Genomic DNA, 13,396 nt, shown 5'->3' with positions numbered 1-13,396 from the left:
GCTTTTGCCACTGACAGGGGTTTTGAGCCTGTCACCAGCGTCTCGGGGGGTGTTCGAGGTCATCTGCTGGGTGGTGTTGTGGATCGCATGGGCCTCTCCCCGGAGGATGTCAGAGAGATGGCAGTAGGAGGCGCACTGTAGGAGGCGCGTATGCTGAACCTTGTGTTCCTCGAGCAGTTTGTGAAGGGGCTGCCCGAGGCCACTGCCCGCTGGGTCCGCTAGCGGCTGGAGGAGGACTATCCTCCGCCTGTGAGCGCTTTGGCACGAGCGATGTGCCCACGGCAGCACCCGCTGCTTGTTGATAGTAAGAGCAACAAGCGCTTTCACGTCAAAAGTCGTCATAAATAAGCCTCCAATAACACCAGAAAAAGTCGCCAGATTTGTCGCTAGTCGCTTTTTAGAAAAAAAAAAAACGACGCTAAGGGGGGTTTGAAAACTCTCTAAATATAGCGACAAAATCGCTAAGTTGGCAACACTGTTTTCAGGGTATTTAAAAAAATTCAAAACAAAACAAAACCGTGCATCTCAATGTGTATTCTCTGAGCATGCGCAGAATTACGCACAGCTGTCATGTGATCCTGTGATCCTGTGATCGAACAAAGGATCAAAGGCTCAAAGAGCGCTGACGTCAAATTCGCAGCCACGAAAGTCTATAAATAGCCCCTCTTCACCGTTGCAAACACAGTTTTACTTGGAACATTTTCAGAAACAGCGAGTTGTGTTTAGCAAACCAGAAACCTTTCAGAAAGGGACTATTTTAAAGTTAAATAATTAAGCACACGTATTTTTCTTTCGACACGTTGCATTAAGCTTTTAAAGAAATGTCACGAGAAATAGTCAATAATTCACAGTCTGACAGAGCGATTCCAGCGGAATCAATCGAACTATGTGGGTTAGTGGAGAGAGAAATATCGGAGCCTAGGGACCTTCAAATGAAAATACAAGAACTCCAGTTGGAGTTAAGCACCCTAAAGCGCGAAAAGAAATATTACAAAAAGAATTACTATCGCTTTAAAAATGAGCGTGAACAAATGAGTACAGATGTGCATGACAGGAATGTCCACTTTAGGGAAAGCATGGTTGAGCTTGAAGAAGTGACTCAACAGTCAGATAACATCCAAGCTCTAATTGTTGCAGAGAATAAAAATTTGCAAGCAGAGGTTAGAACCTTTCGGATGATGCTCCATGAATTTCAGGAAAAGGAAGCATCTCTGCTTGAGCAGAACAGCAACATTGTTGCTGAGTTGTCTCAGATTGAAAGGGAGAGAAATGAACAGAAGAAAGAGAACGCACATCTCAAGGAAGCGTTAGTGAGACTTGAGCACCAAGTGGGAGAAGCTCACCATAAAATATCAAAAAAAGAAGAGATAATAGAAAAACAGAATAGAGAAATAGATCACAAGACTGAACAGATAGTTGAGCTGAAAAAAGAAATCTGTACTCTTCAGCGTCGGGTGAGACAGGCTCTGGATGACAAACAGTCACAGGTGGAATCTCTGGAGGCTAAATTGCAGGAACAGGTTAAAACCGTTCAAATGATGCACTGTGACTTTCAGGAAAAGGAAGAATATCTCCTTAAGGAGAACAGCAGCATTGCTGCTGAGATAAACAAATTAAAAACAGCAAACACAAATCTCAAGAAACGTTTACAAAATCTTGAGTATCAAGAAAAGACAACAGAAAGTCTGACACTGCAAATATTTTGGCTGAAAGAAAAAGTCAAAGTGCAAAATTTCAAGATTGTTCATAACGAAGATCTCATAGATGAACTTTATGAACATCTTAAAATGAAAAGAGAAATAATTAATAATCTTCAGGATGAGCTGAGAAGGGAGGAGGAAGAAGAAATATTAGCTGCTGTTCACAACATCACTGGTGAACCTCTGCAGCTGGAGAATCTTGCTCCTGAACCCGAGGAGCTTTTTTTTCCTGCCTTGGAACCACCTCCTGATGTGGTGCCGACACAGGAGAATCTTGGTCTTCAACCTGAAGAGCTTGATTGTCCTGTCTCAGAACCATCTCCTGACGTGGCTCCGACTAGTGGTTCATGGCGTCATGGTGCCAAACGCCTACTTAAAATAGGTTTAGGTGTTGCCGCAGTAGGCCTTATTATACCTGCAGCTTACTGGGGCTTTTCAATGCTTTACAGTGATTGCCTATTTAACTCTGTCTATGGCCTCCTTGAGCCATATTGCCACCTTGGTGATGGATTAGTTCCCTTTTAAAGACTAGTAATGATGGACTGCTTTTCATCCACAGTCCAGAAAACCATACATTGTTCATGTTAGACAACGTGCGCAACATTTAGCTAACTTGTGCTCTCATTTTTCTTTTCTTTTGCCTCTCACCCCCCAACCAGTCGCGACAGATGGCTGCCCCTTCCTGAGCCTGGTTCTGTCAAAGGTTTCTTCCTGTTTAAAGGGAGTTTTTCCTTTCCACTGTGCCTAGTGCTTGCTCACAGGGGATCATTTGATTGTTGGGGTTTAATTTGTTAAAAAACACAACAAATTAGGTGAGGGGTTCACATAATAGAGAGCACGACAAAAACTACAAATTTTTAAAAAATTTGTTAGTTGCAAATCAAAATAAAGACAACAATTTCTGAAAAACATCTCTTACGGCTCTGTTTATTTGCTTAAATGAACACTTGTATTTTTTGTCATAGAAGAATATATACATTGTCTTAAATATCTAATAATTTTAAATTTAGCCCTGCGCTGCATGAGATAAACTGAGATGAGATAAACTGAGATGAGATAAACTGTGGCACAGACGGCTGTCGGCCTGGCGAGGGAGAGTTCCTCTTCAACCTCCAGACGGAACCCAGTTTGTTACTCGCAGCATCGCAAAATTAGACACAGCAATTTCTTAGAGTCTGGTTTAAGTCCTGAAATGACATCTCCTTACCTGTCACGGTTCTGGGTCAGTTTGAGCCAGTATTTTGAGTTGTTATGTTTTGGTGTGTTTTTGCATTATGGATTGTTTTCTTATTCTCTTGTGGTGCTTTTGTTGGTTATGATGATGATGATGATGATTATTAATCTATGTTTTAGTTATTCTTGTTTAGGGATTAGTTCTTAGGTTTTGTGTTCTCATGTTTTTTGCTGGTTTAGTTCAGTGTCTAGTCTGTCTCTCTCTGTCCAGTCCGTGTCTTAGTTTAGTGTGTATTGTTTCCTGTTTTATTTTGAAGGATTGTGTTTTATGTCAGTGTGTCCAGCTTCGATCCCCTGACTCGTTAGCCCCAATCTCTCCCAGCTGTGTCTCCCTCCTGTTTTCCATTCCCTGATTACTTCCCTGTGTATATTAGCCCTGTGTTTGCCCTTGCTCAGTGCCGCATCGTACCATCGGATGTGTGTTTTATACTGTGGTCAATATTTTCGTGTTCACTACCCTTGTTCAGTTCATGTTTTAATTTCTCCAGCAATAAAGCTGAGGTTTTGAGTTACAATTCTGTGTGATTGGTTGATCCTACAAGTTTGATGGAAATGAGCTTTTGGTGATAATGAGCAGAGGATGTACCCTCAAATCAATAAACATAATTATACACTCTAATCTTATGCTGACTGTAATTGTAAATAATATTTCACATTCAAGAAAATATCTGGAAAATGAATAGTAAGCTGTAGGGGTTATAGCCTAACATTAGAATCTAAAATATGTGAAAACTTAAACTCATTACACCCTGTTCAAATAATGATTCGTGTCTTATTTGCTCATATTAATATCCTAGCTGGCATATTTTGTACTTTCACTCCCATATGGACCCCATTGAAAACAAGATGGCCTATCTCAAGGGGCTGTCCTTAATGAAGTGGAAATCACAACGTTACAAGTCCAGTGTGGTCTTAACGAGGGTAACACGGCTCAGTTTTTATCAATGTCTGTGATTGCTGGCTGGTCTATTTATAAAGGCTTGTTAACAAATATCCTACAAACACAGAAAATGGAGAAGAAAAAAAAAGGACTCGCAAGCCGAACTGGACTGAGGAGCAAGGTTTGTTGCTGGCCCAGTTGGTGAACGAACATAAAGGTATGTTACGAGGAAAATTTGGCCCAACTGTCACTAGCCAAGGCAAGAGGCGCGCCTGGGACACAATATCAGGATAGCCCAGCGGATCAAACACCATTCCCATCTGCAGCACCTGCTCTGTCAGCACCCCTGCAGGAGAGCAGATTGCAACTCACAATTGATGTGTTTGAAAAACAAAAAGAAGTCCTTTCCCTTCAGGAGGAGTACTACCACCTTAAAATTGAACACCTAAAAAATAAACCATTTACAGATTGTGTTCTTTGTCTTGCATTTAACAATTGCAGGTGATGTGCAGTAAAACTGTGGTAGTTCTTAATACCATCACAAGTTCTCAAAAGACATGGGGCTACAGCTTGCCTGAAATGTAAATTTGTGAAGTTTGCCCTGTAAGGCAGTCCACTCTGGGCTAGGTTCCCCTGTGGAATGTAAATATCTTCTTCACCACCATCCTCATCGTTGTCCTCATCCTCATCGCCATCCTCCAGAGGTTCTGCAATCTGTCTAACCTTGCAAATATTGTGTAATATTGCACAGGCTATGATGACTTTGCTGACTTTTTCAGGCCTCAGCCGCACCTCTCCGTGGAGAACATGAAAGCGCCTCTTAAGCTGGCCTATGCCATGCTCCACCACCGCTCTTGTTGTCTTGTGGGCCCTACAATAGAATACGGAGACCTTTAATTATTTGATGGAAATATTGCACTACTTGGATGCTCTAACATATTGCTTGCATTTCATTTCCATGATTTTTGTATTGTTTGGCTTACCTGTTATAGTTTAGTTGGGGCCCTTGGCATGGCTGGAGGTAAGGTGTAAGGAGCCATGGTTTGCATGGGTAGCCACTGTCCCCTAACAAGTGGCAATTAGCTGGCACATAGCGTCTCTCAAAAAGCTGTCTGATGCCACTCTCGGAGAGCATTCTCGCATCATGTGTGGAGCCTGGCCGTTTAGCCACAATGTCCAAAATCTTACAGGCCGCATTGAAGACTATTTGCACATTGATGCTGTGGAAATTCCTCCTGTTAACAAAGACAGCCTCGTCCTCTGATGGCGCAATTATTCTCACATGTGTTCCATCAATTACACCCACAACGCCAGGGAATCCTGCAATGTCCATAAATGCCCTTTTATGTGTGTGTAAAGTGCGGGCATCCAGCGGGAATGAAACAAATTGTGTCACAATATTAGGTTGTGACAAAGCTGTCAGTGTTTGGGTGATGACTCTGCTGACAGAGGATTGGGACAGACCCAAGTCATCACTGCTGCATTGTTGCATTTTCCCAGTTGCCAAATACCTCAGGGTTGTGATTACTTTCGTCTCCGGTGTAATAGCGTTGTGGCGTCGAGTTGGTGAAGTAATTGTATCTCTAAGGAGATCCACCACAAACATGATTCCTGCACGATCCAATCTGTAGCGTCTCAATAATTCCCAGTCATCCAGTGTTTGCAGGACATCTCTCCTGCCTCTTCTGTTGGCCATTTTGTGCAGCTGCTTAGGGGAACTCCTAAGCCACTAAAAGTCCTCTTCCCTGCTCTTAGCAGATCTCGCCTTAGGAGCCCTTTTAAGCGCTAGGAATCTTGAGGAATAGCTTTTATATTAACTGGGATTGTCGTGTCACTTTTAGGGGAAATTCTAAGAAAACGTCATTTTCTTAGAATTTGGCCGCTAGGAGCCACTTTTTGCACAAAGATTCTTTAGGGATACGGGCCCTGGTGTCCTGCAGGTTTTAGATGTATCCTTGAACCAACACAGCTGATTCAAATGGCTAAATTACCTCCTCAACATGTCTTGAAGTTCTCCAGGGGGCTGGTAATGAACTAATCATTTGATTCAGGTGTGTTGACCCAGGGTGAGATCTAAAACCTGCAGGACACCGGCCCTCGAGGCCTGGCGTTGCCTACCCCTGATATAGACAGTGCTTGAAGCAGTTATGACCTTCTTGCCATATTGGCAGAATAAGGCTACGTTCACACTGCAGGCGAAAGCGCATCAAATCCGATTTTTTTGACCCTATGCGACCCATATCCGATCATGCTATGACAGTGTGAACGGCGCAAATCCGATATTTTCAAATCCGATCTGGGTCACCTTCGTATGTGGTACTGAATCCGATACATATCCGATGTTTTAGAAAGCGACTGCTGTTTGAACGGTCAAGTCGCATTAAATCCGCCTTTTACGTCACCGACACAAGACTGAAGCCAATTATCAGCGTCGGAGAAGACATCGCGAACGCTTCCTAGCCATCCAGTGTAGATGTCAGTGAAACTGTTGGGAAGACAACGTAAACATTTTATTTGTACTGTATAATCTGCAGATTCTGACAGAAATCTGCAGCTATCCTTTGAAGCACCGCTCCTCTCTTAAACAGCAATAAGGATCATTATTAGGTTATTTACATTATTATGTAAATAACAAAATAACTTAAAGCAAAAATTGGGAAACGTAAAGTCCGAAGTCTTTATATTAACGGCCATCAGTCAAACAATACTGTTTGTTCTTGGTCTAAACAGAGCGCGTTGTGTGTGACATCTTCTTTTGCGCATGCGGTGCCGCTTTGAGCGTTCACACTAGAGCGCGTTTGCTGTCGCATTTTATTTGTAGTGTGAACGAGGAGACAAAAAAATCGGATTTGATCAAAAAATCGGAATTGAGCATTAAGACCTGCAGTGTGAACGTAGCCTAAATGACCTGGAAGCTGTTGCACTGTCTGCACCTGTAAACTCCAGGACACGTTTACAAACAATTTTCGTTGTTATTTGCGCTGCAGCTGCAGGTTAGGGTGGAGTTACTGTGTGTGTGTTTACAAGTAGTTTTAAACCTTGTGATCCACAAAACAGCATAACAGTAAAAGAAGAATTGACTGCGTTACAGTCAGTGCGGGAGCGGCGGCTTTGCTCGTGCGCGATTCATTTGCAGTTTGGACGCACGTGAACATCTCCTGCCCTGATACACAGCAAAATCGCCAGTGTTAAATTGACACTGTGAGTGTTAAATTTAACACTAGAAAAGTGTCTATATGTGTCCACTCTTTTGAGTGTTAAATTAACACTTTTCAAAGTGTTATATTTTTAACAACGAGCTAGTGTTATTTTAACACTGCACAGAGTTAAAAATTAACACTGAGTAACACTGACCAGTGTCAAAAATATTCTACACTGGTGTTAAGTGTTAAAAATTAACACCGAATAGTGTTGGTGGTACTTTACACTAGCCCTGGTGTTAAAAAATTCAACTCTGAATAGTGTTAATTTTCTAACACTAACACTAGTGTCAGTCAAATCATTAATACCACCAGATTACAATAAACTCCCATTAATCTCTGATATCTCTACTGCTACAATTAACCCCCAACATCCACCCATTACAAAGAAATACAAGACATTAACGTTCCAAAATACTTTGTATTCAGATACACCACAAGTAAACAAGTCATACAAAATTACAGTATGGGACAATGTACATTTTGTCATCAGTGCCATTTGAAAATTGCCTATCATAAGGTCTATAGTACACCAGATCATCTACAGAGATCAGTGCAAAGACATCTAATCCATCCTCAATAACAAATGCATTTAAGTGATCATTGAAATATACTGTTGAGACCTTACAAGTTAGAAGATAAGTATTGAAATCGCTAACAATTATACTGACAATCTTACTGAACAAAGGCATCTCATTTTCAACACCAGAACAAACATACATCCCAACTTGATATTCTGTACCATAACTTTTGACCCAGGAAGTTGTAGAAACAATAGAAGAAACATCAAACATTTTATTCAGTGCTTCACTGCCTTTTAAGCTGCTGGCCAAGACTTCATTAATGGGGCCGAACTGTAATCTTTTAAAATAAAAATTTTCAAAATGAAAGGCTAATTGATTCTGATGTTTTTTTACTAGTGTTTTTGTGATATTTTTAAAGTTCTTTACAGATCTTTTGAAGAACTTGTGCTTTGCTTCAAATCTCATGCACCACATATGTATGAGTGGCCCAATTTTTCTAATGCAGCGTGGGTAATGGATCATTAGGTGGTGCTTTGGAATCAAATTCCGTTCTGGAAAGAGAGATTTGAAAGCCTTGTGATGATCGGCAATCAGATGTTTCAAATAGCAAGTCATGCCATGAGTTATAATGGGTGAAAAAACAATGTTCACAATTTGAACTAACAAAAGTAGCAAGTTCCAATGTCCATCATTTCTGCAAATGATATCTCCAAAAATCAATGGGCTATTCCGCAAAAGACACCATGACTGCACAGCATTAAGCCCAAGATCTTTGCTGTTGTCATCCAGTTTTAGCCCACCTGGCCTGTTCCTTCTCTGTGCATATCCGTAGTTAAAGCTTATAATTCTCTGTGACAATGAATTCAAGGATATCAAAGAGGTCTTAATCAAGTACTGAAACACAAGCTTTAACTCATACTGCACCACTCCCTCTAGTAGATCATGCATTATGTCTACAGCATAGTTGTCTGAAATATGGAACAGCCGAAGTGAATTGAGTAAACAATTTCTTTTTACACCAAATGTTGAGGCCAAAGCAGGATTTTGTTGAATGGCACCACAGTGTTTGTAATGAAGTTCTTTGGAACGCAGTGTTAAGCCTACATGATCTTCACTAAAAACTGACTGCAACTCTGTCTTATCAGTTAAACAAAATCTACAACAATAGTTTGCACTAAATGATTCAACAAAACCAAAAATGCTATGTAAAGCCAAGTTGTCACCTGTAATCTGAAAAAGCGAACCTCTCACAGGTGTGGCTGAAAAGGGCACTTGCATTCCTTCAGTCTCTAAAATCTTTAGATCATCAACAAGTGGCTTTAGGATAGGATCAAACCCATATTTTTTTAAGTCTTCTGAATGAAAAAGGGCTACAAGATGAATGTTCATCACCACAGAATTTAACTCTGGTGGCAAATTTCTCAAAACAAAATAAATACAACCAAGTTTGTGCACCCCCTTTTTTGAGCCTAAAGGATTAGCAGTTTCAAAATCGTCATAGTAGAGCTGGATCTGGAGAGCATGTTCTTGTTGTGAGAATAAACTGTGATTTTTGAAGTAGGAGCCGTCATTTAAATCTCTGTACAATCCCTCCATGTTTAGTTTTTTTTTCTGGAAACTGCTACAAAGTTCACTGTTTCGAAACATAGATGAAAGGGATCCCATGATAGGAACGTACATGAATTTATCATTGACAGGAACTTGCCTGTATGTCCCTGTTGTTCTATCTTTGCGTACATCAAAACGCACACCAAGAACATGCTCTATGGGTTCAACTATTTTCCATTTTTGCTCAAAATATCTTATCCTTTTAGATTCTGTGTTAAGACATGAAAATGGATTTTCAAGCTGATCAAAGCAATCCTCAACTTTTTCTAAGGTTTCTCTTGATGTATCAGTTGACAAACAGTCGACAACAGATTGTTTTGCATGTGCATGGATGTCATTAACCAGTTCCTCCAATGAACCAACTAACTGTACAGTACTTTCAGGAACTCCTGATGATTGTACTTGAGCAATAACAGAGCTGCACATGTTCAGTATTTGCCTTTTTTCAACTGGAACCGGTGTAGTTATTGTCATGGGATGAGCCACATTTACAGGCTGTGAAACAGAGGTTCCATCGTTAGGTACAGGCTCAAAATTGTTGATGACCTCAGAGTGAACGCAGTCTCCATGTGCTCGGAATAAGTGCCGCTTGTAACCAGAGTACGTGTGAAAGATAAATGAACATCCAGGCTCTCCACAGGTCAAACGTAAAAACTTTCCTGGGTACAAACCATGCTGGAACTTCAAATGTCTAAATAACACTGAGCAACTTGTGTGGTGTATCTTGCAAATGTAACAGATGAACATTTCCAGTCAAAGTGCTGAATAGTGGATATCTTTAAACCGTACAGTGAAGACTTCCTCTTGTTTCATTGACCCGAGGACTGTCCTTCACGCTGCCAACATCAATGCCATACACTTGATGGTCTGGATGAATGTGTAGAAGTTGTCCAATGCCTTATCAAAGGACACGGCAAATTAAAAAATGTGCCTTGAAAAGTTTTGCCTTGTCAAAACCTGCATCTCCCATCTGTGTCACACAGGGAATGACCTTTTGATCTAGGACAATGTAGAAACTTTGGGTAGAAACTTTGGATGATGTTCTTTCTTTCTCCAACCCACAGGACGAATGGCTGAGTGGGGCCAGCCTTAAGAAAAGCCTCTGTGCTACCTCCCACCTGAGGGAGAGAAAGAAACCAAGTGATTCACATTAAACAAAATCGATAATCTGATGTTGAGGCATTGCTGTTTGAAATTATGACAATATTAAAATGTTTCACTCTGCGCGCACAATTATTTTTGTTTCAATGTGTACATTTAGTTTTAATAGAAACAATGACATGTCAGTCCTGCAACACCAAGCTTGTCTGGGATAGATACATCTGCTGCAGGTTGGATCACCTTGCCATCTTAAAATATCAGCCGTTGATAATTTGCATCTGTTCTCATCAAAAGAGAAATATACAATTCTAAAAAGCATACCTTGATGAATTTCATTAGGTGGTGAGCAGCATCTGATGTGCTAATCTTTGAAGACGTCCTTCCCTTAGATGATGGAGTGAAGTGAAGCAGCAAAAGAGGGCAGCCGCCTCGCAGTCCCAAACTACAGAATAGAAATTAAGATCATCACAATTACTGTCATTTAAAGGACCACAGCAGTCATTTTTCCACGTTATGTAATACCATGATGACATTTTAGACACCTGATAATTTTTCTAATAAGGCAGTTTTCCAGCGCCTTGGTATAAAAATTCATTTCTAGAGACTTAAAATCTTCTGGCCACCAAGTGAAGTAGATATCGAGTCATAACAATAGTAAGATTATGTAACTTTTTTTGTGTTCAAACTACATTAAATGTCATTTCAGGTTTAACATGTTTGTAAGCTTGTTTTCATACCATACAGAAATGAGTGATATATTGTGTTGTGGGAATTAAGCAAATGCTGTAAAGGCATGCAAAATCTACCATTTCCAACTTACACTTACCAGCCTCGTTAGAGTAACGCTGTGCAGAAATGAGCAGCTCATCCAATTCTGTACTCTGGGACAGATTTTTGCAATCTTTGATGATCCTTGGCTTGAAGAATGTTGGCCACTTTGCAAGGAACTTACCAGACACTTCCTCCCCAAAAAACAGCATTGTGAAGTCTTGGTCAATCTTAAACACAAAGTGTAACAACAGAAACAACACATTAACAAGAAAACAAACAAAGGAACCACAAAGCAGTCATTAAATTATTTTATGCCTTACCAAGCCAGGTGTATCCAGAAATCTTGGGAAAAGGTCCAGGACAGTAGAAGCTATGGCAGGTTCTTGAACCACTTTTTGCCTATGTTGAAATGTCACCTTCATGTTGTCTTTGACATGTTTCATGTCAGTTGAGTGCCTCTTCCTTGCATTTATCACCTGACAACGGCCTCACATTTGAACACAAGTTGCGAAGAGTCTTGGGGCTGTCTTGAAAAGCTGACTTTGATTAGTTCATCTCTTCTCGGGAACCAGCATATCACCACCTGCCAAGAGTAAAATAAGGTCCAGCATATAACACCATTTCTTTGCAAAATATCTAGCATGTCTAGTCCCTTTAGACTGAGTTAAAATAAATTTTGTTAAGAAAAACATCCTTGATCCATTTTTTAAGTAGTACAAGCTGTGTAACATGACTGCAATACAGTATTCTCTCAACTATCACAGGGGTTAGTAGGAACCATATTTCTATTTTATTATTTTTTATATATTTTAAGCGATAAAAACCCTCCCCACAAATATTCCTGACAATGTAGCGTTTGGTTTGTTCGTTTTTAAATTTCAAATATTGTATAACAAGACAAAACTGCAAATATGAACGCATCCCCCCCTCTCCCTCTTAACTAACCGATGCCTTTAATTGAACTACCAAATTAACACAATGGTCCTCTCTTTCTGGTCAGACACTTTGCAGCACTTCTGCTGTAATTTTATTCATATTTAACAAAATAAAAATGCAGAAATAAGTGTACACATTAGTTTTTGACTCTCACTGAACTAACAAAGCCAATCCCTCCACATGTTTGTACTCTCTTGTTACCTCGGCCAGGTCCGCGGCTCTGAACCGTGGTAATGACACCTCTGGCCAATACGCTGGGTTGTCGGGCTTGTAGCTTTACTGTCAGCGAACACAGTGTACAGTCGAATCTTAACAGCTTTCTTACAACCAGGCACTCATTTTGGCGGCAGTGGTTATTATTATATTTACATGCTCTCTTCTTCCATTTCTCATCGGTAACAGCTCTTACTTTCTCCCTCTCTCGCGCTCAAACACACAACGGGAGGGGCAGTTCCACACGTTCTCCCCGCAGCACGGACTACACTACCCATGAGGGCCGGTAACACTCTGCCCTCATTGCCTTTATATTAAATCATTTTTGGCTAATGACAAAAAAAAGTCACTTTAAGGGCCAAATTGCATTATACTTCTTCACCTCACCTGACGTGGGCCGCAAGTGGCCTTTGGGCCACGAGTGGCCTCTGGGCCGCGAGTTTGAGACCACTGACCCTAAGGCTTTGGCAGTTTAATTCGAAAATAAATAAAAGGCATTTAATAAAAACTGTGAAATATATTAACATGTAATATTCATTACAGTCTGCCAATAGCCAGATTATGCTAAATGAATATTAGGAAAGAAACTGGTACTTTGCAGAGTTCTAGCTAGCAGTAGCCCAGCTTAACAAAAACAGTTAAAATTCAAATATGACACTTAAAGATGATGTATTTTGATATAAATACTATTTCTTTTACTAGTTATCATGTTACTTGTTCTAACATCAATCTAAAACTTAATATTTAACCGAATAAAACTTACCGCATCAGCAAGAAAAAATGGCGACCGAAGATTCTGGATTGCGAAGCTCCACAGGAAATGAAGGTGTGGTCTAATTTAACACCCACAGTGTTAAAATGCAGTAACGACTAAAATCTACACTTACACTTTTCAGGAATCAACTCCCGATGTGTTATTTTAACTCGATTAAGTGTTGAACTAACTCGGAACTCTGTTGAAATCTACTAACACTGAAAAATCAACACTGGCATTTTTGCTGTGTACTATTGGCCTGCCAACCTCACCGCAGCCATGATGTTGGCGGAGGATCACCTGGCCGTCGGACCAGAGGCTGTACGGTGGAGCGTCCAGCCCATGGAAGACCAGTTACAGGCACCGGCAGCTCAGAAAAGAGGCAGGGGCCCCATAAATGGTAAATGGTCTGTATTTATATAGCGCTTTACTAGTCCCTAAGGACCCCAAAGCGCTTTACATATCCAGTCATCCAC

The 13,396-nt window shown here is 40.6% G+C and overlaps 1 protein-coding gene and 1 long non-coding RNA gene across 2 annotated transcripts; one reads left to right on the top strand and one right to left on the bottom strand.

Annotated features, from left to right (window-relative positions):
- The first annotated feature begins 434 nt into the window (after positions 1–434).
- Positions 435–3,448, top strand: LOC146707272 (uncharacterized). The gene has a single exon (XM_085458601.1). It carries the CDS (start codon positions 822–824, stop codon positions 2,223–2,225), a length of 1,404 nt encoding a protein of 467 aa, XP_085314727.1. The 5' UTR covers positions 435–821; the 3' UTR covers positions 2,226–3,448.
- Positions 3,449–7,414: 3,966 nt separating this feature from the next.
- LOC146707271 (uncharacterized) lies at positions 7,415–13,164 on the bottom strand. The gene is made up of 5 exons (XR_014920810.1): positions 12,930–13,164; positions 11,338–11,600; positions 11,073–11,244; positions 10,568–10,688; positions 7,415–10,263 (listed from the first exon to the last, which is right to left on the bottom strand). It is a non-coding gene; the product is annotated as an uncharacterized LOC146707271 (long non-coding RNA).
- Positions 13,165–13,396: the final 232 nt, after the last annotated feature.

The sequence above is a fragment of the Copadichromis virginalis genome, linkage group LG6 (assembly GCF_057382275.1).
Source record: "Copadichromis virginalis isolate Kocher_CV1m ecotype Utaka linkage group LG6, C_Virginalis_male_GT1.1, whole genome shotgun sequence".
Lineage (NCBI taxonomy): Eukaryota > Metazoa > Chordata > Actinopteri > Cichliformes > Cichlidae > Copadichromis > Copadichromis virginalis.
Note: the sequence above shows the minus strand (reverse complement) of the source record. Positions and strands in the feature narration are given on the sequence as shown.